The sequence below is a fragment of the Hypanus sabinus genome, chromosome 26 (assembly GCF_030144855.1).
Source record: "Hypanus sabinus isolate sHypSab1 chromosome 26, sHypSab1.hap1, whole genome shotgun sequence".
NCBI classification, from domain to species: Eukaryota; Metazoa; Chordata; class Chondrichthyes; order Myliobatiformes; family Dasyatidae; genus Hypanus; species Hypanus sabinus.
In genome coordinates, this window is record NC_082731.1 from 21,217,942 (window position 1) to 21,245,328 (window position 27,387).

The following is a 27,387-nucleotide window of genomic DNA, read 5'->3' on the forward strand; positions in this document are numbered from 1 at the left end:
CAATACGATATTGTTGATGGCAGTTTTGCTGCAAAGCTGTTACACTGCCAAACACATACGAGATTAGAGAAACTGCATCAATGCATTTGTGTCAAACGTTAGTTTCAATGTCACAATAACTACCACAGCAGAGGTAACCCTTTCGAATCTGATCCATTGGCACTAATATATAATTGGTTCACCGACGCAAATCTGCAAGTGTGGACCAAGTGAATGCTTCATTTTAATATTCACTTTATTTGACGAACTTTCGTTTTCGTAATTAGTAGCATCACAGTTAGGCAAAATTCAATTATATTGTCTCAAATAACCAGCTCTGAAGATATAGCTAAGCGGACCGTATGTAATCTTCTCATCTCTTTCACAGAGCAGAAGGCGACGCGCATTGAACCCCACTCAATCGATAATGTGTTAATAACTTACTGAAGGTAAACTACATGATGTAATATAATTCAGCCGGTTAATAGACACCGTGCGATCTGCTTCTCACTGATTATACCGGCCTTGCTACTAGGTGAGATTCTGCGAAACCTTTCAGTGGGTTGAAATGGATTGAATTCAACACCGGTCTGTACACATATTTTCATTTATCCTTGGAGCTACTGCAAAAGATTCAGTTACACAGGATCCTCTTGAATTAACAACTGAAGAAGGAGAGATCGTAATTCTGAACTGCAGTTATTAACAGCCCAGACTTATTTTTGATACATTCAGTGTCAACATGGAGGGCCACATTTATTTCTGAAGTTAATGAACAGGACGATGGATTGGTCGCCGAAATATCTGTTTACGTTTAAGGGTGTATTACAGAAAGACAGCCAGGACGCTCAATTAACTCTCTCGGGGGCTCTTGCTTAGGACTACGTCATGTATGTCTGGGGCATGAAGCTCACAGAGTTGAACGAAGATGACGGGTCCGGTCAAAGTACTGCCCTGAGTAATGTTTTCAAGACTCAACAGAGGACGTACTTAGCTTTAAAAAAGACCGTTGGCGCACAAGAAACAGGTCCAAAAAAAGGATGGAAGTCACGAACAACACTGTTCCCTGATGTTTGCACCTGGTGCGAGAGCCGTATCAAGGTAGTCATGAATAGGAAAAGAGTAAAATAGATTGATGAAAGAGAAGGCGTGACAGAGAGAGAGAGAGAGAGAGAGAGAGAGAGAGAGAGAGAAAGAGATGAGAGAGAGAGAGAGAGAGAGAGAGAGAGAGAGAGAGAGAGAGAGAGAGAGAGAGAGAGAGAGAGAGAGAGAGAGAGAGAGAGAGAGAGAGAGAGGAAATCGACAGGAAGAATTGAACAGGAGAGACTGAGAAATAAAAATATACTTAAGAGAACGAAACCCATTCCGATTGGTGCAAGCAGGGTAACACCCTCAACTCTTTAACAGAGCCGAAGGCGCAGCTTATTGGATCAGCTCTTCAATGTTGGTCATGCTTGATCGAAACACATTCAGCTTGATGTTTGACAACATGCGTGGTTATTGTTTCTTTATGATTTTATTGGCCCTGTTGTCAGGTGAGTTTCTGTAAAACAATTGATCGTGTTATTTGAGCTGAGTTTAACAAAGGTATTTTTTTCATTTTTTATTGCAGGGACGATTGCAAAAGATTCCGTTACACAGGAGCCTTCTGAACTAAGCATTCAAGAAGGAGAGGCCATATTACTGAACTGTAATTACTCAGGAGCATATAATTATATATTTTGGTACATTCAGCATCAAAACAGAGGTCTACAATTCTTGCTGAAGCTAATTAACACAAAGATGGATCGGTCTCCAGAAATTCCGCAGAGGATTACCGGTACTTTACAGAAAGACAGCCAGGTGTCTCAGTTAATTATATCTGGAAGTATTGTTTCGGACTCCGCCTTGTATCTCTGTGCCATGCAGCCCACACTGTTGCACGGAGATGATAGATCCGAACAAAAACCCCGTTTGAGTGATGTTGAGAACACTCAATAGAGGGCGCACTTAATGGGGAAACATAAAGGACACGCATTGCAAACAATGATGGACGCTTCGCTCGGTAAACCGTGTGAAAAACAAAAACAGCCCTGTATCCTGCTGCGCTTGGCGGTCAGGAAAGCCGTTTCTAGATAGTCATGCATAGGGAATGATCGAAATGGAGTGACGAAAGAGAGAGTTGGAGAGAGATAGAGCGAAGGATTGTTAAGAGCACCAAATTTCTTGGTGTTCACTTGGCGAGGAATCTCTCCTAGTCTCTCAACACCAGCTCCATAGCAAAAAAAAAAAAAAAACGACCAGCAGCGTCTCGACTTTCTGCGAAGACTGAGGAAAGTCCATCTCAAACCACTACACACCACCATCCTCAACACATTCGACAGGGCTTGTATTGAGATCATCCTGAGCAGCTGCATCACTGCCTGACTCGGAAATTGCATCATCTCAGATTTCAATACCCTGCACTGGATAGTGAGGTAAGCTGAGAATATCATCGGGGTACCTCTTCCCACCATCACGGACGTTTACACTACACGCTGCATCCGCCAAGCAAACAATATTATGAATGACCCGACGTACACCTCATACAATCTCTTCTCCCTCCTGCCGTCTGTGTAAAGGCACAAGCACTCGGGCTCTCACGACCAGGGTATGTGACAGTTTCTTCCCCAACGATATCAGACTGCTCAGTAACCAGAGCCTGGACTGACGCCATACTGCCAAATTGTCCTGTTTATTATTTATTTGTAATGCCTGCACCGTTTCCTGCACTTTATGCAGTCCTGGGTAGGTCTGTAGTCTAGTGTAGTTGTTGTGTGTGTGTGTGTGTGTTTTCCCTCTGTGTTACTTTTTACGTAGTTCAGTCTAATTTAACACCATGGTCCTGAAAAACGTCTGATTTTTACAATGTACTGTACTAACAGTTATGGTGGAAATGACAATAACAGTGACTGGACTTGACTTCAGGAAAGGAGAGAGAGAGAGAGAGAGAGAGAGAGAGAGAGAGAGAGAGAGAGAGAGAGAGAGAGAGAGAGAGAGAGAGAGAGAGAGAGAGAGGAGAAGAAAGAGGGAGTGAACATATGCAAGGGTGCCGCCAGTTTTAGCTGATTCACTTCGGAATGTCACCTGGCTTTCGGGGTTGCTTGATGCCAGATTTCACCTGTTTCCTTTATTCCTCCCTCTAATATTGTAAGCCTACTCTCGATGACGACGATTAAGCATAGTGACGCTCATCTGGAAAGAGTCCAATGTGGTGGCTTTAAACAGTTTTAGCAGCATTTGAGAACAACATGTACAAACAGGAACTTCCCAAGCAATGCATTTCCGAGACTAAATATCTCCTTTTCCTGCTGCCTAAAATGATATCGTGATTGACGGCATTGCGGAAATCGCAAGTAGAGGGAGCCAGACAAGAACGGAGAAAAAACACACGGACGCGCGGCGCACAAACACACACACACGCACACACACACACACACACACACACACACGCGCGCGCACGCACGCACACACACACACACACACACACACACACACACACACACACACACACACACACACGCGCGCACGCACACACACACACCAGCAAATGTCCGATGGTCCTCTTCATTTGGCAATACTTGCAATAAAAACCGTCAAAAGTTGTCACAATGTCGGAGTGTGACAACAGTGTTCCAGCCGGATGTGGACAAAAGCTCACTGTTTGTGTACCAACGCTTACGAAGGTGAAAGCCCACATTACCGCGAAATCCGAAGGATTATACAAACAAAATAGCGATGTTCACGTCGTGCAGCTAAAAGGAGGAATCTCAGGGACAGATATATGCTCAGGTATGTGGAATTTTAATTCAATTGAAGTTGTTCTTCCGTTTAACCGTTATGCACTGTTCGGGACATATTTGACCCTTTTTGACATTAGACTCCAGTAAAAGAACTCCAAATGCCACTTTTTAGCAGAAATTTGATGGCCATTCCTAAAGTGAGCCAAAATGCGCAAAGATGAATACTTTTAAAAATATATACTTTTCTGCAGATGCTACACATTTTTTCTACATTGTGGCTGTTCCAGGTCAAATTTGACCAGTATCTACTGAAATGAATGTTAGATCTCTGAAACATTAATTAACGTTTATTCATCCATTTATTAATATCAGACTATTTGTTAATGCTCGGCTATTTAAGCATTTTAAATAGATCTGTGGCTCAAAATGTGTTATAGGCACTTGTTACGGGGGGTCCAAATTGACTGGCTTCCTATCGGGGGAAGTCTTGTCCTCTCAGTCGGTTAACACCACGGAAACTGGAATAACTGGACTGATGAGCCTCTGATCCTCCCGAAAAGCTTTAACATTTACAATAATGGGAGGGCATAGAATCTGAACGGGTTCCTTGGGTTAAAACGTATTTAGTTGCGATATTGTTCCTGGAAAATGAAAATATTTTTTCTTCACAAATGCATAGTTGCAAATCGACTTTGGTCGATTTTGTGGATCTTCTTCTGGAGGTAACAATGAGATTGTAGTCATAGGTAATTATATGCAACACTCTGACTATCTGTGGCGCCAGCGCCTTTACGGTGCCGACAATTCTCTTCCTCTGAACTTCAGCTGATTATTTTATTTTGTGGTGGTTTCAGTGTGATGTGAAACTGTGCCAATTTTTGTTCGAATATTGAAATTCCCTTTGTTTTGTTCGGCTTTGCTCACTCTTGAGCATGCTTGGGCCTACTCAGTCCTTGAGTGTCGTTCGAATACTAGCCAACCTTCACCCTGTACTAGAGTTGTACTAGAGAAAAGTTATTTCTTCAATTCGAACCTCAAATCTAGTTTCTACTGCACTTGGATCGACTTGGTCAAAACCTCCACTGCTGGGTAACTGTTCTAAATCTTGAATTTCACCATATCAAACTCGGCTCTGTGTAACTATGCGGACACACGTGATACGTACAGCCAGACTGACATATTCATGGACCCATTAGCGTTTGAGCATTTTTGATTAGTGTTGGCCAACCACTAAGTAGGCCACTGTATATGCTGTCCGTTTCTCTTCAACCAGTTCTCTATGTTTACCATTAATTACTCGAACCTAACGGCACTCGAAAGAATTAGTTCAACCCAAGGGAATGTTGATCACTTCTTATGCAGCGCTTACTGTATATTAAACTGAAACTAATCACGTTCTACTTCAAACTCTGCAAAGTGTCGCATATCGTCTCTCCCTTTTCTGACAAACCTCTCGTTACCTCATGGCACGTTTTGATACAAACTCTGACACATGAACAAACCTGCCACCCGTAAATCTGCAGATGGAGAGGGTGCTGGACCACCCTGTCCGCTGACTTGCTGCAGCCTACTGACTCTTCAAACTTTGCGCGGTACAAGTACACATCGCAATCGAATTCCGGTCCCTGCTGGTAGATATGTTTGAAACGCTGAAGCCCATATTGCCATATCCCTCTGCACGATATCAACTGAAACAAAAGATCAATTTCCCGGAGAGAGCTCGCAGATGATCTTGAAACCCTTATCGAAGCTCATATTCAAGTTAAGGAAAGTCTGCATGACAAGTCAAGAACGCAACGCAGTTTTTGTAACAGGGTATAAGGTCTCTGAGGCTCTACCATTTCATCTCGCTCTGCTAGGTCACGCACACCTCTGCGTTAAATATGATGGGACACTTCTGTTATTGCACTCTTGGGATATTTGGAAATATCAAAACTGGGTGAAGAAAGGGAGTTCTTTGACGTGCTCCACCATTTTTCTTAGATCTTCTACAACCGCAAGGTATGCATCTTCTGTTTGAACCTACTCGAGGAAAGCCTATCTTTGTTTGGGTATCCTACAATAATCCAGATCTTATTACGGATCGTAACGTAAAGGAAAGCTTTGGAGGCTGTGAACATAATATAACTAAATCCATAATGTAATCTGAGGGGAAGAATCCATCGTTAACTGTACCAAACAGCAATGGAATAATTGGAATTATAGAGACATGTGAAAGGAGATTGCGTAGGTGGATTGCAGGAGGATACCGGCGGATATGGCGGCAGAAAAGAGATAGATCAAATTTCTTTGAATAGTTCACCATACTCTAGATGGTTTTGTCCAACAGAGGAAGAAATTTTCAAATGCAAGATATAGGCAGATATGGCTAACGAAGCACGTTAATGCCTCCAAAAAAGCTAAGAATTGGCATATAAGGTATCATACATGAGTGGGCGGTTAGATGGTAGGGAACCCTGTAAAATCCAACAAATGATAACCTACAATGGATCAGGAAAGGATTAACCAACAGGGAAGAATTACCAATAATAGGAGTAAAGGGAAAGATATATTGTTTGTTTCGAATATATAATTAAGAAGGAGGTGATAGTTGATATTGGTCTACTGTAAAACGATGTTGGAGAGATAATAATAGGGGGCGGCAAAGGAATGGGACATAAAAGTAATGGATATTATGCCTCTGTCTTCACTGTAAGACATTAGCAGTGTGCCAGATGTTCGTGTGTGTACCGGTCAGGAGTACATTTCATTAATATTACAAAGGGGAAAAAAAAAGTGTTCGAGGCACTCTCAAAGTTATTAAGATGGATATATCGTCTTAAAGAGGGATTTTTCCACGTTACCACCTTTGAGAGTGCCTTGAACTCCCACGTCACATTGGTATAGCAATGACAATCATAGATCTAGACTACTTCCCAGGGTCCTGTAAGATCTTGCAGAACAGAGACCAGAAAAAATTGGTCATGATCTTTCAAGAACCAGTGGATTCTGGGAGTATCTCGGAGGTCTACATCATTGAAACTGTCACTGCACTCTATAAGAAGGGAAGGAGGCAAAAAAAAAGAATTTAAATGCCATTTAGTCTAACCTCAGAGGTTTCGATTGTGTGGGAGTCGACTATGAAGAATGAGGTTTAGGGGTTCTTAAAAACTTTTGAAAAAATTGTCAAAGTCGTTACAGGTTTCTGTGAAAGTAAACCTTGTCAAGCAAACATGTTAAAGTATTTCGAGCAGCAGCAAGCAATATGAACAAACGGATGTCATTTACTTGGATTTTCAGAAAGCAATTTATAAAGTACTACACATGATTTTTCTTAACAAGATTAGGTCTTTTGCCTTACAAGAGAGATAGTACATGGATAGATGAAAGACTGACAGGCAGAAGTTAGCATGTAGGGATAAAGGAGATTTTTATGGTAAGGTGCTAGTGTCAAGTTGGGTTTCGTAGTGGTCAGTTTTGGGACAGCTACTACTCACGTTATTTGCCAATGATTTCGAAGATGGAACTGATAGCTTTGTGCAAAGTTTGCAGATGAAATTAAGATAGATATAAGTGTAGGTAGTGTTGAGGACACAAATCGTTAGCAGCCGAATTTAGGCAAATTGGAAGACTGGTCTAAAAGTGGCAAATGGAATTCAGTGTTGGGAAATGTATAAGAATGTAAAACGAACCGTAGGGCAGAATATTGTCTAAATGCGGAGACGGTTCAAATATCGAAGGTGCAGAGGGACTTCGGAGTCCCCGTGCAAGACCCCAAGACGGTTAAATTAAATGATGTTTTTGATAGAGAAGTTAAATCCAATTACAACTTTTCGTGTGAGGGTATAGAATATAAGAACAAGGAGATAATACTGAACCCTGATAATACATAGTTTAGAGAGGACTTGGAACTTGTCAAAGGTATTGTGTCACATATCTGAGAAAGGAAATGTTGTCGTTAGAGAAAGAATCTAGGGGAGGTTCACGATAATGATTCCGGAAATGAATGGATTAATATATGAGAAGCGTTTAGCCTCTGTCGCACAGTTTTCATTGGAATTTAGAAAAATGCTGAGGGATCTCTTTGCAACCTACAAAAAGAACAAGGAAGAGAGAATGTGGAGAAGATGCTTCCTAAGGTGTAGATAACAACGATTTGAGGGCATACCGTTAACACTGAGGGACATTTTTTATAGCATAGTTAAGGAGGAACTTTATTTGCGACAGAGTAGTGAATTTGGTGAATGTTCAACCACAGACTGCGGTAGTGACCGTCGGTTTCTATATGTAAGGCGGAAGTTGAAGGATTCCTACTGATCGTTCAGGGCATTAAACGATTTGACGAGAAGGTTGAGTGGTAACCCGGATCAGACATGATGGAATGGCGAAGCCGAATGGATAGTCTGAATGGCCTCATTATGCTCTTACGTGTTACGGCCTTATGGGATCGTATTGTCTCCTCAGCATGCGTTTACAGCCTACTTGGATGTGAATGCAGCAAGCAATTTTGTATCAGCAAAGGCATCTCCGACTACATCAAGCGATCAGGAATAATTTTCTATATCCTTTTGTCCCTGGGATGATCAGCCTCCAAACTGTTCCTGTCTGTACCGATGCATCCTGCATTGTATTCTAACTGCTTGCATTACCGTCTGAACTTGGGGTGCGTGGTGGGAGGGGGTGGCGACTGAAAAAGGTGGGATAGAAAGGTGCAGAATGTCATAAACTCAGTTTTCTTCCTCATAGGCGCTAGCCTCAAGCATCCAAGGCACTGAAAATTGCAGCATTAATCATTAAAGACTCTTATTAATCTGGGTATGCCCTCTTATCATTGTTTTCTTAAAGTAGGTGGTGCAGGTGCTTGAAGACATATCCAGCGTTTCAGGTGTAACCTTACTCTTCTGCATCGGTTTGCTGAATGGAAAATGAGCTACTGAACACGTGTCCGCTGCTCTCCCCTCTCTCTGTACGTTACTTAGTTTGTTATTCATATGCACGTCTTAATATAGGTTTTATTTCGGGGGTTTGAAATGGTTCCTCACAAGAACAACAATAATAATAAAGCACTGTATATGGAGGTGATAATGAAGCTTAAAATGTTTCTGTCTACATATATCGGACCGAATTCCGAGTGAATCCATGTCACGTTATTGATTTTTTTTAATTTTCCCTTTTTCTCCGGATACCCGCCACTACTTACCAATTCTACTGGGCCAGCAGCTTACTCATCTCTCCGCGTTGCTTTTCGATTCTGCGACGCTTCCACCTTCTTCTCCTAAGAAGCATCATGCCTCTACCGAGCTGTCGAAATTTTCTACCCAGTATCCAGATCTGGGTTTATAAGAAAATGGCCACAGCACTCCAGCCGCATCTAATTAATGACTACGCAATTAAATTTCTGCCTGAAACCGTTCAGCCCGAGAACGTCTCTACTCCATGTTAGCTCCAAAGGGCTGGTCACGGAGGAATAATCCGTGATGCGCCAGCGTTGAGTTTCATCCATCTCTTCACGTTCCCTGCGTAAATACTTCTTTTTCAAGTCAATATAGGCGGAAGGAAGCAGATTTCATGGTCGACAGACATGTTGTGCCGTAAGTGGGGACGACGATATTGAAGTCGTTATACTGTTCAGCGTAGTACGACATAGACAGCAAAATCCTCCTGAAACAGCCTCCTTCACCGCACAAAACTACTGAATGCAAAGGATAGACACAGTTGCAGGTTGTCATTAACCACGTTGACAAGTAAGAGTTGTTTCCATGAACGGGCATAACGAAAGGCCCCAGAGATATAGTTTTTTTTTCCTTCTCCTTGTTGAGTTGTCTTCCAAAGTAAGAACCCCATCTGCAGCGAGCGACTGTTAGTTAGATGCCCGTAACTCAACTCTGCCATTTCTTTTAATTTTACGTTTTATACTGGGCTTTGTAGCTAAGCCTCACGTCAGGCCTAGGAGCTGAACTTGGTTGAGAGGCAATTTGAGACGCATTCTGTTGGAAGCTTATCGACAGCGCACCATCCACTCGTCTGTGAGAATCCGGAATCCTCAAATGGATGGATAATTCAGTAGTCAACAGGCTCACAGTAAAGAAGAGGTGGAACTTTCCACCGAAAACATCTTCTTTCGAATTACTGTAAAAGAGAAACATCCTTACTAAACCCGACGGCGAAAATACATTGAAGCTGATAGAGTGTCGAAGGGAAGACCGCTTTTCAAGACCTTGATTGGGATTATCTTCGGATGCCATTCAGTTCAGTTAACGCACCCTGTTTTCATCCCAATCACGTTATCGGATAAATGTTAAATATCATTGTTGTATCTGTAGCTAGATGATGCTGTCATCGTCTGCTTGACCTACCGCAAAACCCGAAAAATTTTTGAATGATTCTTCAGAATTTATTCCAAAAACAACTATGCGTCAATTTAGAGAAGAATGTGTTTATTGTCTCTACAGACGTTCAACGAAAGAGTTATTGTCTCAAATGGGACATGGCAAAGGATCTAACTAAATGCAGGTAATCGGAATTGGCAATAAGCTACGAAGATCAGTCAGGTCCAGCGGATTCTTGGGTTCCCAATATTCTTCAAAGGCTCACCTGCAACGTCAAGCCCATCGTAGCACCCTTTGTTGCTCTGTCTAAAGGAATCTCCGACCATTTTCGCCGAATTTCTTAAGGCGTGGTTCCCTTATTTTCCGAAACAAAACCAAACTTAGGTTCCCCTTATTGTTGAAGTAGACACATCAGGTACTACTTTGAACTCCTCTTTGAACTCCATTCCTGTGTGTGTTTTTTTCCACCAGCATCTATCCCTGCGGACAGACTTATAGCAGAGAGAATACAAAGATGTAGGGATTCATATTAGCCCTGATGGAGTTCAGATATAGGTTGTACTGGAATAACTATCAATTTGTGTATTTTTCAGACCATATAAATATGTCAAATCATCTACAATCGCGCCAGGTGTGGTGGTCCCATATAGTTGTAACCCTCTGGTTCTGTGGGATGGTTAATTCAAGGGAAGTCAATCTTTGTCCCCACCAAACGTTTGAGACTGAAGTGCCAATCCTTCTGTTTGTTTGCTTAACGGGTTAGCAAAGTTACTGAAAAACGGACGTACATTAATGGAACAGTGTAATGTGCAGAACTTGGAACTCAGGGCTTCCCTCTACTGGTCTTCCATTGATTTGCGTGGGCTTCGTCGACTTCCGGACCGAATCCAGGTCCATTTTCTATCTGTTCCCTCCGACTTCTGCGTTTTGCCATCTTCTTTCTCCATCTTCCACCGGATAGATACCCCAGATTATATCGGTCACAGGCACGCAACAAGATATAAAATTCCGTTCCTTGTACAGTGCAAATTCCAAAGCCCCCGTTACCTCCAGACTAAACGCAAACACTTCTGCTGCAGGAAAACCATTACATTATTAGTACTTCGACAGAAAGACCATTACATTAATCAGGGTGTTACATATGTTTAACTGTTTTAACCTTATCTTTGCCTGCCACCAGATCTGAAGAATTGGAAACTGTGTGCATTCTGCGGGTGGTATTATCCACCAGACCTCGTTGTCGTCGCAGAACCCATGCACCAGATGTCGGTGCTGCTGAGATCGATCTATCAGAAGTTACGACCATCGTCAGCATAATTCAAGACAGCAGCAATGGGCAGACCCAGTTAACCACACACTGGGTCGTTTTCCCGTTCTAAAGTCTATGCTAAGAAGATTTCAAACCATAACCGATAGCTTTAAACATCTTCGCCTAGATCAGGGAACCTAGAGCACGGCAGCTGCTAAACCCACTGCCATTTCTTTCTGTTTCTGGTTACATATCTCAATTATTTTTTCACATGCTTGCCATTATTGCGATATTACAACTTGATTATAAAGTTGTTGGACCGAATGATGAAGGCCTATATCTTTTACTACCCCTCCCAAGATTCATCTGCTCCGTAGATGACTTGTGCCATGCTGCAACTTGTGTATAGAGTACACAACTTTCTCAAAGACGCTAGTTTTGAATGTAGATTGCAGTTTATTTTCCAGCTCCGGAAGGCTTTTTGAAGAACACTGTAGCTCTAGCCAGTCGGTCTTGGGATTTCACCGCGAATCCAATGGACAGATGGAAAGCGCCAATAACAAACTGGCGAAGCTATAAGCTGCTTTCTGTCTCGCAAAATAGTCATCTGAATTGATTACTTAAACTGACGGGAGACTCCTAGTTTCAATCTGGGCTATTCTTCTACAAGTATATCTTTCTTCGATTATCCAGCTGCTACGTATGCACACATTTTCTTTCTCGAGCAGGCGGGCGAGCCGGATGAGATTCTTCATGGTCGTTGCTGGCACAAATATACGTTTACTCTGGTAGCTCGTTTATGTATCTTCCTGTGAGAACAGTGGCAACACTACCGTCGGTGGCGGCCTCGCTCTGTCCTGGTTTACGTGCCTAGCTATCGACCAAACTGCTTGCATCCTTTCAGTGTTGAGTCTTGGAAACTGAACCTGTACTACTTCAACGTTCTCCGTCGCGTCCACAGCCTTACGTAACGTCTGCTCCAGATACCATGGCTCTCAATCACGTCTCCCATTTGAAGTCAGAATATCCACACGACAGCAACACCGCCAATGATTTGGTTATTTCTGATCACTACCATGGAATAGAGGGCTGTGACTGTGTTCAAATTCTTTGAGAAGTACTTTATTTATTATTGTCTCCGCCAACGGATCAAGGTCGGGATTTTAAGTGCAGGCTGATACATGAGTTACAGAACATGTGTACAGGCGTAAAAGCAGCAAAGCAATGATCCCCCTCCTCGGTGTCTGCTGTGCAGAGTGAGAGGGGAGACATAATAAACAATTCGCTGATTTACGATATTAAACGCCCTTTCCGTCGATTGTTCCGAGCTCTGTGCCCAAAGATCTCTGTTTTCTTTGCACGCAACCAGTGAGCTTTCGACTCCTGCGATGCAGCGATTTCCTGCAGACATACCAATCCCGACGTTGTCCGCCTCCAGAGCAACGAAATCCCGGAACTCCAAGGCGATCTACACATCGAATAACGGCGAATCCCGGCACACCGACAGCGGTCTCATTCCCGCAACGTACAGGAGTCAGCGTGTAAATCGCGGCGAGCGTCTAGAAAAGCACGCTCGAAGGGAAAAGTCCGTATTATAAGATAGAAAGAGAGCTTTTGTGAACGTGCGAGCAAAGAAGTGGACGCCAAGGTTCATTGTCTCCGATGCTCCGACTGCGCATAAAGAGCAAGTGCTTTAAATATTGCCAGTTGTACAATGTTTTGAATTGCTGATGCAGGCAATCAAAATATTTTGCCAACTTTATTATATTTTCATGGAAACGACGTAACAATTCTCGGTAAACACAATGGGTCGTGATTTGGAATTACTGCTGGTAGTAACTTTATAAGAAAACCGGAAATTCCAACTACACCCAGCATTTATTGATATCGGGAACAATCTATCGTTGGCGTTTAAATGTGTAAGCCTCTCTGGTCTTAATGAAAATCAACGAGATGCAACTCAACAATCTACCGGTGTGCTGACATCTTTGACTGAATTCAAAAGCCACATGAAGGCTTCGTCAGCGTTTTGAAATATGTTACTTGCGACATGTGCGATTTTTGTGCCAGCATTCCGTCACTATCTCTGTCTAAATAACACTTAAACTAATTCACGTATCCGTACTGATGATATTGGAAGCTTCAGACGCGAACGGGCAAATTTAGAGAAATTAGGTACACAGAGACATCATTCAGGATTAAGTGGTTTTGATCACAGCTACAGCTATTGAAGAATAAAATGCCTAGTCGATAATTCCGTAGGAGGTGAGAAACACTGGACGGAGCTACTGAGTGATTTCAATAAATGATAGCGTCAACAGCATTTTGAAGTATAATGTTGATTGGCGCATTTCCGATACTTGTGCCAAAGTTTAGTTCTTTTCTATATCCAAGGAACGCTTAAAAGGTTCTCCGTACTGATGATTGTGGCAGTTTCAGATGTGAAAGGTGAATATTCAAAGAAACTAATTAACACATAGGAATCACTTAAGATGAAGTGATTCTGATTACTGTTATAGCTATTGGAAAACAAAAACTTGCATTGCAAATGCTAAGTAGATATGTCACTGGTGAGAGAAACTCACCATGGCATCATATGAAAGCATTGGACGAAGTCGTTCGGCTTCAGTTGGCATTTATGTTCGCCTTGATTTGTTCGCCCTCTATCGACCTCCCGGGGAAACGCTGAAAGTGGGTTTTTGTTTGAGATAATTCAAATATGTAAGCACCGTGGGCTCATCGCGCAGAAGTATGTGGCCGAGTCCGAGATGATGGTGCTGTTAATCGATAGTTTGGTATGCTTTTTATTTTTATCATAGGTAGCCGACAATCTTTCGGTTATACCTTCATTTCGGTATACTTTCCCTGCGTTAATCCGAATCAAATACTGTGGTCTTTGTCTGGTGCGCTGCCTGTACCAGAAAACGGTCGGTAGTATATCGCTTGTTTGCAAAGTACAGTTCAGAGTAACATTACTTTCTTCATCGACCGTCATTGCATCGACTGACTGTTCCACGGAGTCTTGAAGGCTCCAGTCTATAATAAAATAATCAATAGATCATGAGCTCTACTTCGAACAACATACTTACCCACATAGAAATAACAGCATGCTTACAGAGAATTACAGAGATGTCTGGAATATTGCAGTGAAGGAATATCTTACCTAAAAGAAACACAATGCCGAGGACGGGCTTGAGACAGTTCTTCATAATCATTCTGATTGCGTCTGTCATACTGCGACTACAGGTTGGAGACTCATTGCCAGAGCAGAAATATACATACCTTGGTCAAACAGACCAATCACAAAAGGCAACGCACGGTGTTAAATCCCCAAAGACACAATAGAATGTAGGCGTTCACACGCAGTGCAGGAAATGATATTTTGCCGAGGCGAGCGCAGAAGTGCAGAACAAAGGAAGCAAATCATTTGCGAGCTGACGTTAATAGCGCAGCGCCACTCAAAGGTGAAAGCATGCGGGGCAGAGGTCGAATATTTTTGAGGAAGACTGTCGACAAATTATGCTTGCTCATCGAGCAGAGTGTGCGAGCAGAATAAATGGTAGGGTACCGAAGCCCGGATGCAGCACAACCAGCAATGACAGTCTTTACTCTTCCCTGACGTGGATTTCTGGCAGAACGTAGCGACTCCCAGAGTTGGTTGGAAAAGCAAAAATGAGCAAGTAGCGCGGCGCATGGCATTTTGAAGTATTCATATGCAGTTTTTCCATGAAAAATCTACCGATTAATTCGGCGGACAGAAGTTGTGATTGTTTGTGTATTGGCTTTTGAGACGTGAAGGAGGTCCTGAGTTTCGTGTAACATCAGCAGAAATCAGAAGATATATTCCACCAGATGGCAGCAAATCTTAAGTAATTCTCTCTCTACGTGACTGCTCATTCTTCGATTTTCGCAATAACTTCCACGCCTGTTTGGTGTTCCCAACGTTTCTCTTTTTTAAAATTTTCATGTGAAATAAAAATAAACAGTTTATCTCTGTTACTGATGAAAAACAAAGCTCTCGCATCTGACGAAGTGCCCTGTTTCTGAAAAAAAAACACAAAGAAACACGCTGGTTTCCGTGGCTGCACAGGTTTAGGGAGGACAGTCACTGGCCTCGCCAAACTAGTGAAATTGAAACTCTCTCTCACTCATTTGTGTGGATGTAGTATAATTTGTTACCCTGTTAGCAATTGGTAAAATCATTTAGCTGAAAGTACATTGCATACCGATAAAAGAATGGTATATATGAATCTCAACATAACTAAGGGGTTTGTAAAGAACAGCAAAAATAACACACAAAAAGAAATTGGCCCATCCTAATTGAACAATCAAAAGTGCACAAGTTTGAGTTCATCTTGAACTTCTCAAATCTCATTCACTGGGTACTCTTTTGCGTGAACGCGCACACTACCTTCCGAATGCAGTTCGTAATCCATCTCGAACAAACAGGTCTACAATCGGATTTTATGCTACGACTGGTATTCCCCAAATTCTTTTCTCTTCATCTCAAGCCGCAAACAAACTATAATAAGCCCAATTTATTGTCCATCACCGAGAAAACCTTCCGCTCACTGGCTGGTGCACAATCCACTTCATCCATTATTTTCAACAGGAACCCAAACAAGCTGCTCTTACAGAAATTCCAAAATGAAATACATACAGAATAATAGTACTCATGTAAACCAGGTCACTACACTCTCTCCCACCTCAAATAGGCATGTTCTGATTATTTGGAAATAATTTGTCATTCTGTGATTCATAACACATTTTCAGTCACAGGGGCAGGAACGTTCTTCCACTCTTCCTGCCTGTACAACGCTTCGTAAGCTGTTAGGAAAAAGCATGGGCATGAATATCCCTACTTTCCGGACAGTACTTCAGTCTGAAGTCATAGGCAGACAACGCCGTCAATCTCCTATGGCTTGTAGCAAACATTTTTGCCGAGTTCAAAATATTAGTTTGGGGAATTTTGTGGGTTCTCGCATCAAACTTCACACCATAGAGGCAGACGCTGAACATCCAACACGCCCCTTTTAATACCAGGAATTACAACTTTCTCTGAAGTGAAAGACTCCGGCATAAAATAGAATAAGTCTCAACACAATTACATGATCCTGATACAGGGCACCACCTAAGAACTCTCTGCTGGCATCAGTATGCGGTACGTATTGCAATTGTTGATTTTTAAAATCCAGCACAAGCTCCTTCACGTTCTTCCAAGGTGGACGCGAACACTATGAGACCATCGAGATATACCAATACATCGAGCAAGTCGATATCCCACAAAGTATTCTCCATGATGCGCTGGATTTTGTCAGGGGTTTCGATATGCACAGCAGCATACTTTTGAATTGGAGGAACCCCGGTGGACATAGAAATGCCGTCATCTGTGTCAGCCCAACACATGGGGCTCTAATACTCACGTATCAAGTGCAGCACACTGAACCACCTCGCAGCACTCAGACAGGACAGCTTATCTTCGATCAGTACACTGGTCGGAGAAAGTACGCCTGTTCAGAGTCCGGGAGTCGACACAAATCCATACCTTCCGATACATCTTCCTGGCTACGCATTGGGGCTTCAGGAGTCAGTGATAATCCCAGATTCCATCAGCTTCCTGAAAACTACCGGTGACATACCAGCGATCTTTCACTGATCAGGTTCCACTGTTACCAGGATGCTGTGGTCAGTGCTCTTGGAACAGCCCACAGCAAACTCGTCAGCAGAAAAGACTTCTCAAGTTTCAACAACTGCTATATCAAGCTCCTCGTCTAACCTCTAGTAACGGGGTTCTTCAAAGCTGAATGACTCGGCGGATAATTTTCTGCTTTTCAGAGAGTGTTTCACATGGACTACAGACATTACCGTCACCGGCAAGAGGCACGACATTGGCAACCACGCTTGAGGGTGACCTCTCGCACCGATTTTTTCCTGACACGCACTACTATCATGTTCGCCAGTATATACGAGTGCTTTTGCAGTTCTGGCCTCAGCAGTACCCATTCAGGCAAACCTGAATCCTTTTTGTGCTCATCTGGAGCATGCATGAAGAGGGAGTAACCAGATCTTCAGCACACTGAGTGAAGTCAAGAGTGAATGCGTCAAATGCTGGGAGTATAACGAACTGCAGAACAGAGAAACCGGACAGTCGGTGTTAAGTATGGCTCTAGCATAATTATCTTCAATTCGTAAGAAGGACTGGAGCCTAGCCCTACTAAGACTTCAGGAATAGATTTTCAGCTTTAGGATGATCCTTGATATGTTGTTGAAAATATTTTCTCTTCGATACGCCTGTCCATTCCCTATTGTGTTTCTGCGATTTGGTGATCGGGGTGATCACCGAGTGGTTTTCCATTGTTCACACACCCGCTTGAAGTGTTTCGCTTCACAGCAATTATAACAGACAATAGCCTTCTTGCCGGATCCTGGCCAATAGCTGCCCTCTGCGTAGTCCGTCCCATTAGGGGATCTGCCTCTCCATCAGTTCTATCGTACGATGCAGGCCGCGGGGGGGCGGGTTTTGGTGTGTGTGTGTGTGTGTGTGTGTGTGTGTGTGTGTGTGTGTGTGTGTGTGTGTGTGTGTGTGTGTGTGTGTGTGTGTGTGTGTATGTGTGAGGACGCACCCAGTGATGACCACTGGGATATCTCAGTTCTAAACACAGGTACGAACTCATCCCTTATTCCCACTCCCCGGGTAGTTTAACAATTTTCATCAGAACCAGGGGGGGGTCCACCTATTTTGTTTTCATTTCCTCCTGTTGTCTGCAGTACAATATTGTTTATGGTAGTTTTGCGGGAAAAGTGTTACGCTGTCAAATTCATGCACGCTGTAAGAATCTGCATATTTACTTTAGTATCCAACGTTAGTTTAAATGTCACACTGTCTGCCACAGTAGAGGTAAATCAGTCGAATCGAATCCTTTGGCACGAATAGATGATTGGTTCACCGATGCAAATCGACAAGGGGAACCGAACGAATTATTTATTTTAAATTTTATTTAATTTCACAAAGTTTCGTTTTGGCAATAAATAACATGTCTGTCATCGCAAAATTAAATGATGTTGTCTCAAATAAGCCGCTCTGAAAATATAGCTAAGCAGACCCTGTGAAGCATCATTGTAAATGACATCGTGTTCGTTCGTTTGGACGGTTAGGGGACGATATGTTAGTTATTTTTGTCGGACTTCTGGTGAAGTTGAACTACTCTTGTTGGTAGCAAACAAAACACAAGAAATATAAATTACTGTTTCTGTCAGTGTTTTGTAGGATAAAAATATTACAAATAGGAACATGTATCCTGCTTTTCGAGCTGAGCTTTAGAATCGCTCTGAGGTTTGGCACGATTGCGGTGTGAACTGGTCTCGAACGGGCAGGGCGGCTGCTGCGTAACGTGCAAGGGCCGAATCGTGGAGGTGGTCACAAAACCGAAAGAGTATCGAAACGGCAGTGCTCTGGTTCGACAGCGAAGAACGACCCGATGCTCTGAAGACTTAAGCTCCGTACCTGGTTGGTAAGATCAGGGCCTCGAGGCCGGATGTAAGGGTCGGCTCGGCGTTCAGTTCGATCCTCAGCAATAAATTGAGGCTGTGCCTTCAAACGAATGAGTTCGCGATTCGGCTGCAGTAATGGCAGCCAATTTGAATGGATTATACAGTGTTCCTAAGATTCGTTGTTGCTGTAAGGAAACGAATATGCACGTTTGTCTGTGGAATGCATGTTTTGATAATAAATGTACTTTGACCTTTGTGATGAAAGTGAATTGATGTTGGAAGGCGTTTGTGAAATACGAGGATGGAGGTCGAAAGAGACAGAGAGACACGTTTAAGGAGGGAGGAAAGAAAATAAGCAAGCATCTTCTGCATTTCGTTTCCTAATGAGCCAAATTCTGTTTGAAGGATATCTCGGAGATAACATCTTCATTCACTTGTATAATAAATGATAAATTTTCACAATGAAGGAAGTACGGGGAGAGGGGGAGAGAGAAAGAAAGATAGGGATAACGGAACAGAAAGAGACCGAAAAATAAATATGACTTACACGGAAGGAAACTTATTCTGGTTAGTGCAGCAGTGAAAAGCCCTCATTCCTTTCACAGAGCTGAAATCAACGCGCAGTTGATCACACTTAATCGATAGAGTGTTAATAACATATTGAAGGCGAACTGCATGAAGAAATATATTTCTGCAGTGTAATTGACACAATTACCTGCTTCTGTCTGATTCTACTGACCTTGCTACCAGGTGAGATTCTGCGAAACATTTCAGTTGGTTTAATTGGTTTGAATTTCACACAGGTCTGTTCACATTTTTTATTGCAAGAAGTACTGTAAAAGATTCAGTTACACAGGTGCCTCTTGAATTATCGACCTAAGAAGGACAAACCGTAATGCTGAACTGCTGCTACTCAATAGCCAATAGTTATATTTTTTTGTGTATTCAGCGTCAACATGGAGGTCTACAATTCTTGCTGAATCTAATTAAAACAAGGATGGATCAGTCGCCAGAAACCCCGTTTAGGTTTACGCGTGTCTTATAGAAATACAGTCTGGTGGCTTAGTTAACTATCTCGGCAGCTGTTGCCTGGGACGCTGCCATGTATCTCTGTTCCATGAAGCTCAGAGTGTTGCACGGAGATGACAGGTCCGTTCAAAAACCTCTGATGAGTGATGTTGTCAATACTCAAGAGACGACATGCTTAGCGTGAAAATAAAGAACGCGCGTGCACAAGAAACAGCGATAGTCTCTTGCTGCTTTAAAAAGGATGAAAGCTCGTGCCCTGATATTTTGCTCCAGGTGCCGCAGCCGTATCTATGTAGTCATGAATAGGAAACGAGCGAAATGAGTTGATGAAAGAGGGGAGGGGCGAAGAGAGAGAGAGAGAGAGAGAGAGAGAGAGAGAGAGAGAGAGAGAGAGAGAGAGAGAGAGAGAGAGAGTGAGCGAGAGAGAGAGAGAGAAAGAGAGAGAGAGAGGCGAGAGAGAGAGTGAGTGAGAGAGAGAGAGAGAGAGAGAGAGAGAGAGAGAGAGAGAGAGAGAGAGAGAGAGAGAGAGAGAGAGAGATCTAAAGGGTGAATAGAACAGAAGAAATTGAAAAATAAATACATACGTAAGAGAACGAAACACATTCCGATTGGTGCAAGCAGGTCACGCCCACAACGCTTTACCGGAACGGAAGGAGTAGCATATTGGATCGACACTTCAATATCACTCAAGTCTTACTAGCTTATTTAAGGAAGACTGCTTGATCGACTGTAATTCAGCTTCATGCGAGACACCATGCGTGCTAGCTGTTTCTTTATGATTATATTGGCCATGTTGCCAGGTAAGTTTCTGTGAAACCATTCACCGTGTTATTTGGGTTAAGTTCCAAAAAAGGTCTATTCACTTCTTTTTTTGTTTTTTTTTTTTTAATGGCAGGAACGATTCCGGAATATTCAGTTGCACAGGCTCCGACTGAATTAACGATTGAAGAAGGACAGTCTGTATCACTGAACTGTAGTTACTCAAAAGCCAATAGTTACATTTTCTGGTACATTCAGCATCCAAGCGGAGGTCTACAATTCTTGCTAAAGTTAATTAACACAAGAATGGATCGGTTTCCGGGAACGCCGCAGAGGTTTAACGGGACTTTACAGAAAGACAGACAGGCGGCTCAGTTAAATATATATGGAAGTCTTGTATCGGACACCGCCGTGTATCTCTGTGCCATGCAGCCCACACTGTTACACGGAGATGATGGATCCGAACAAAAACCCCGCCTAAGTGCTGTTGAGAATACTCAATAGATGGCGCACTTCATGGGGAAACAGAAAACACACGCAATGGAAACAGTGAAGGTCGCTTGTTTCGATAAACGGTGTGAAAGCGAATAACAACCTTTTATCCCACAGTTTTTGGCGGGCAGGAAAGCCGGATCTAGACAGTCATATATAGGGAATAATCGAAATAGAGTGATGAACGTGAGAGATAGAGAGAGATAGTGCGAGGGAGAGAAAGACAGAGAGAGAGAAAGAGAGAGAGAGAGAGAGAGAGAGAGAGAGAGAGAGAGAGAGAGAGAGAGAGAGAGAGAGAGTAGAGAGAGAGAGAGAGAGAGAGAGAGAGAGAGAGAGAGAGCGGGGAGGAGAAAGGGGGAGCGAACAAATGCAAGAGTGCCGCCAATTTTTAGCTCATTCACTTTGAACGTCATCTGGCTTTCGGGTTTGCGTGGTGCCAAATTTTATCTGTTTCCTTTGTTTATCCTAGTATTGTACTGAGCCTACACTCGATGACGTCGATAAAGGTGAGTGACGCACATCTGAGAAGCGAACAATGTGAATTTAAACAGCGTTACCAGAAGTTCAAAACAATTTGAGACGTATCTATATGTACAAACAGGAATTTCACAAGCAAAGTGTTTCCGAGACTAAATATCTCCTTTTCCCTGCTGTCAACAGAAATACAGTGACTGATAACATTGCCGAAATCGCAAGTAAAGGGAGACAGACGAGAACCACCCCCCCCCCCCCCCCCACACACACACACGCACACACACAGGCCAGCAAAGGTCAGATAGTCCTCTACATTTGGCGACACTTGGACTAAACATCTCAACTGCAAGATTGCGGAGCGACGCAGGGCGCAGCGGCCACTCCAGGAATGAAAATCTGTTATCTGTAAGTAGGGGCCGTGTACAATCTTGGTTTTATGGAGACAACGTGCGAAGCACGGAGGAACATCTGGTGAAACTTTTGAAATGCCTTTTTCTTTGTCGCTGCTACAGTGCGATCGGAATAAATCTCCGGGTGGAAGGCCCCGAATCCTCTGCTTTGCCAGGTGCTTGGCGGCCGGTGCCGGGGTCGAAGCGGTCGGCAGAGATGGTACTCGGTGCTCGGTGTCGGAGGTCTGGTTGAAGGCTCGAATATTTCCAACGGACTCGGAGTTGGATGTGGACGGAGCTCCCAGAGTGCTGTATCGGCAAACTGCGGCGCTGCAGGTTCATGGCAGGAAGAGTTTTTCATCCATCTACCGTCAGCGTCAGATGATGGGCTGTCGGGACTTTGAGACTTTCTTTTATACTGTGCCATGGACTGCTCTTTATCAGATTACGTTTTTTGCTTTGCACTGTTGAATCTATGTGTTATAATTATGTGGTCTTTGTCAGTTAGTCTTTTATCAATTATGGTCTTGTCTGCACTGTTGAAATTATATGTTAACTATAACTCTATGTAACTATGGAATTTTGTGTAGGTCTTGCAGCTTTAGGTTTGTCTGATGGGTTTGTAGTTCCTTTCTGGGGAACGTGCTAAGACAGTAGCGCAATATCTACACGCAGCAGCCTCTCCGGAATCTGGATTAGGGATTACTAAATGTTTTGTGCTTTTTTCTTGTACCGTCTGTTTTGTGCTTTTTCGTGATATCATTCTGGAGAACGTTTCTCATTTTTAACCGCATTGCATATTCTGGTTTATAAATGACAATAAAATGAATCTGAATCTGATCTGGATCTGAACATCAGCAAAAGTGGAGCGTGGGTGAGTGAGAAGGGAGAATGGGGTATCAGACAAAAGACGTCCAGCCAGAATGTGACACTGAATTGCAGTGAACTGCTTAGAGTTCATTTAAGCGAATTACACTCTGAATGAACTGTTATAAAAGCGGAGACAATAATAGATAACTGTAATTATCGATGTAGATAAGGAGCATTATTTTCCTCCTTAGCATCGAGAGCAAAGTGCAAAATACTTGCTTAATGTGAATCACAAAAGGCTGCAGCAGTCTCCAGATTGTACCCTGAGTTTTATGATTGCTTTGCAGCATGACAGGAAGCTGGTTCTTTTTAAATGTCTCTGCGGGCTTTTGAATCGGATTTGGCTTTGTACCGTTGTGCCATATAGCTGGGACATTTGCATGACGATGGAGAATCGGAGCAACAACCAGCCTCGGTGATGTAATCAGCCGTCATTACAGGGCACACTTAGTGTGGAAACATCACTAGATGCTGAGCTGCAGTACAGCGAGGTTAACGTTTGTGCATTAACCTTACGCTGCTCAGCATAAAAAATTGCGTTTGAATTCTGCTACAGTTATAAACAGGAAGATCAAAAAGCATTTCCGGGCATTAGTTGTTGTTGGACACAAAATGCTATCACGGCAGAAAACATTGCAGGAAATCTCCTATGAACATTTACCATGTATTCCTTGAGTATGCAGCGGTGTAAGGCGACTGTCAGACAAAGATACTTGTCCCTACATTCCGAACAAGCCCGAACAAACCTTCATAACACGTCACGATGAAGGCAGCTGCATACGGTTGCGGACATTACAGTGGTAAGGACAGGCGACGGAAACACTAACAGAAAACAAAGATTGAACAATATTCATGTTTTCCAGCAGACAATGAACAATGAGTGGAAAGTTCTAGTATTAAATAGTGTTGATTTAACCAAGCATAACATATTACGATGGCTTAGTTAATGACAAAATGTGGAAAATGTAAGTTTTGTAAATGACTGAGTGCACGCGTACAAGCATCACGTAATGTGGGAGCAGATAGAGGAAGAAGGCCAGAGTGAGAAAATTTGAAGAGAAGAACCAACCGAACGAGGTTAATTAAAAACGAAGGAATATATTGTGGAAGTGGACTAAAGACGTAATAAAATGAAGGGAGTTACTGGTTGCGGAGGGGCCGGCAGAGAGTGAGATGGAGACAGGGATAAGGTAGAGTAGAGAGAGAGAGACAATGCAGAGGGCAAGAGTTGAATAATAGAAAGGGAAGCAATAAAGAGCGTGATGTTGATGAACAGAGGAGATGTATGGAGGGTAGAAAGATGAATAAAGAGTGATTAAAAGGGGGTCAGCAAGTTAGAGGGGATGTGGAAGTATAGAGTGGGAGATGGAAAGAGAGGGAGGATGGAGAAGGATCTAGCGAGGAAGATAAGAGTAGGGAAGGCGGGTAGTAGAGAGCTGACACTAATGGATGGAGCGGTTCAGAAGGAGAAGAAGGTGTTTGGTTCAGAAAGTGGGTGAAATACTAAAACTGGGTCCGTAGAAAAGCCGTTTGGAGTAAGGGAGAGAGAGGTATTTCGAGAATGAGAAGAATACGGAAGAGAGCGCGAGTTGCTGGAGTGTTGAGTAGAAAGAAAAGTGGGGCGAACACGATGTAGGTGGATGAAGCAAAGCCCTAAAGAGACGAGGACAGAAGTAGGGAAAGCATGTGTGTGAAAGACAAGGAAAATGTAGTATGATAGGAGGAAGCATCGGAGATAGACCGTGATAAATACTTCATTTAGACTGGAGCCTGAAGGTTTGAGTGATCTTCTGACAGCCCTGTAGTAGTGCAGCACCTCAGCTGAGACACAGATTGAGACTCATTCGCCACTGCCAGTCCAGTAAAGCAAGATTTTTTGAAGCTCTTACGATCGGGACAGAAGACAAATAAGCTGCTTTATCCTTTTTTCGTGCTTCTTGTGGAATATTTGGTTATACACCAACCGGTGCCCACGGTTCTGAAGGGAAAACATGGCTGTTTATACATTTCCCCTTTACTGCATGATGGTTTTTGAAACATAACATGATAATGCTCCCCGCAGAGTTATTTATTCATGAAGGACAGATCATCATTATGCTGCATATGTATTTGTATATATCACGAAACATGAATAATCTCTAATATGTTCCTGAAGATTTATCTCTAGAAAATCGAACTGCCGCTGGAACGTCCACGGATAGAAAGAGGATAATGAAATAAAAATATATATATATATAAGATATATCTCGTGTGTATATATATATATATACTTATATACATACATACATACATACACTTCTAAGGCTCAGTGTTCAAAATTTGATATACACACGTGTTATTAGGGTTTCCTGGGCCGAGTCAAGATTGACTCGGACATTACTGTGAATGTTCACGATTGACTGGCCTCATACCCGGGGGGAGTCTCGTACTTTCAGTCGCTTCAAGCAACTGAAACCGGCATAAGCACCGCCCTGGTGAGCCTACAAGGCTCGGGACAGAGTTTAACATTTAACATACTGTGAAGGCATGCGATATGAACAGGTTTTATGAGTTAAAACGTATTTCCTGGAAAATTAATATAGTTCCTTGAAAATAAATATATTTTTTAAATCATGACAGAATCGTTCGAAATCGCCTTTTTCGGTTATTGTGAATCCTTCTGTGGAGGTAACAGTGGTTTTGAAGTGAAAGTTAGTGAGGTGCATCAGTCTGACTACCCAAGGGGCCAGCGCCATTAAGGTGCCGACACTCCTGATTGTTTGGTGATTAATTTCACTTGTGGTGGTTTCATTCAGATGTGCACCTGTGCCAAATTTTGTTCGAATCTTGTAATTCCCTTTGGTTCGTTCGGCTTTGCTCACTCTTGGACATGCTTCGGACCACTCAGTACTTCAGGGACGCTTGAGTACTATTCAGTCTTCTCCATGTAATAGTGCACAAGTGAAGGTTGTTTCTTCAGTTCCAACCTCAAATCTGGAGTCCACTGCACTTGGATCAACCTGGTCAAAACCTCCACTGGTGGGCCGCTGTTTAAAATCTGGAACTTCAGCATACCGACCCCGGCTCAGTCGAGCTATGAAGACACATTTGTTACAGCCAGACTGACATATTCATGGAGCCAGCAGAGTTTGCTCACTTTCGATCAGTGTTGACTATCCACGAAGTTATAGTATGCAGACCTCCTCGTATGCTGTCCATTTGTATTCAATCAGCTCTCCATGCTTACTATTAAGTGCCCGAACCTGACGGCACTCGAAACAATTAATTCAACCCAAGGGCATGTAGACCACTTCTTACAGCACTTACTGGATTTAGAACTGAAACTAATCACGTTTCCTTCAACCTCTGCAAAGTGTCGCAGATCATGTCTCACTGCTCTGACAAATGTCTTGCTCTCTCATGGCGCTCTTGGATACAAACACTCCAACGTCAGCAAAGGGGCCGCCATTAACCATGCATAATCAAGGAGGTTTTGGACCATATGGCCCGGGGGACAAGTAACAACGTACTGACTCTCCTGACTTCGCGTGGTACGAGTACTCATCGCAGTTTAATTCTGATCCCCGCAGATAGATGTGGTTGGAACGCATAAGCCATTATAGCCGTATCCGTCTGCAAGATATCAACAGAAATTAAAGATCAATTGCCCGTATAGTGCTCGCAGATGGTCTGGAAACCCTTATCGAAACTCATTGTCAGGTTTACATTCGTCTCCAGGACAAGAGAAGAGAGCAGCACAGTTAATCCAACAGGGTTTAAAGACGTTGAGGGCCTCCAGCCTCATCTTACTCTGCAAGGTCACCCACAACCCCGCCTGAATTGAAGTGGGACATTTCTGTTCTGGCACTCATGAGATATTTGGATACATCAAAACTGGACTAGATAAAGGAGTTATTTCTCCGATTTTTCCCAGATCGACAACAACCACTATGTACAATGGCATGACGAAGTTGGGTAACAGGACGACTCAATATATCTAGATTCTTGTGTCCTTTTCCGCCGTGTATTTCCGTGACTCGCAACCCATTCCCTCGTATAGATATCGCCGATCTGGTCAACAACCTGAATTGGTCCACTGGAGGGCGCGCTTTACCAGAAAAGCAAAGGAGCTCACCCACCGGTCAGTCGCCGTACTCGAATGAAAACCAGCATCCATGGAACATCAAGTTGGAGGAATTATTTCTGAATTTAGCACACTGCTTCAAATCAGAACTTAATTAAGAATTTTATGCAGACCTGGATGCGTTATCAACTTTAATTCTTCAACGTTATAACTCTTGATAAGTATTCTGGTTACAGTATTTCACCATTTTACCAGAGTAGTGACACAGAACAACGCTGCGCAAGATTAGGGAGGACAGCCACTGGCCCAACCAAACTAGTGAGATTGAGACGCTCTCTCACCCCTTTGTGTGGATGTAGTGTAATTTGTTGATCTGTTACAAATAGTTAAAATCATGTAGCAGAGAGCACACTGCATACCAATAAAGGAATGGTATATATTAATGTCTGCATAATTATGGGGTTTGTAAAGAAGAGCAAAAAAAAAAATGGAAAGTGCCCATTCTAATTAAGCAACCAAACAT

At 42.9% G+C, this 27,387-nt stretch overlaps 2 gene segments (V, D, J or C); both read left to right on the plus strand.

Moving 5' to 3' along the window:
* The first annotated feature begins 867 nt into the window (after positions 1 to 867).
* Positions 868 to 1,959, plus strand: LOC132381691 (T cell receptor alpha variable 3-like). The segment is given in 2 exon segments: positions 868 to 925; positions 1,592 to 1,959. Coding segments are annotated over 2 exon segments (426 nt in total).
* Positions 1,960 to 20,571: 18,612 nt separating this feature from the next.
* On the plus strand, positions 20,572 to 21,080 carry LOC132381692 (T cell receptor alpha variable 3-like). The segment is given in 2 exon segments: positions 20,572 to 20,617; positions 20,713 to 21,080. Coding segments are annotated over 2 exon segments (414 nt in total).
* The last annotated feature ends 6,307 nt before the right edge of the window (positions 21,081 to 27,387 follow it).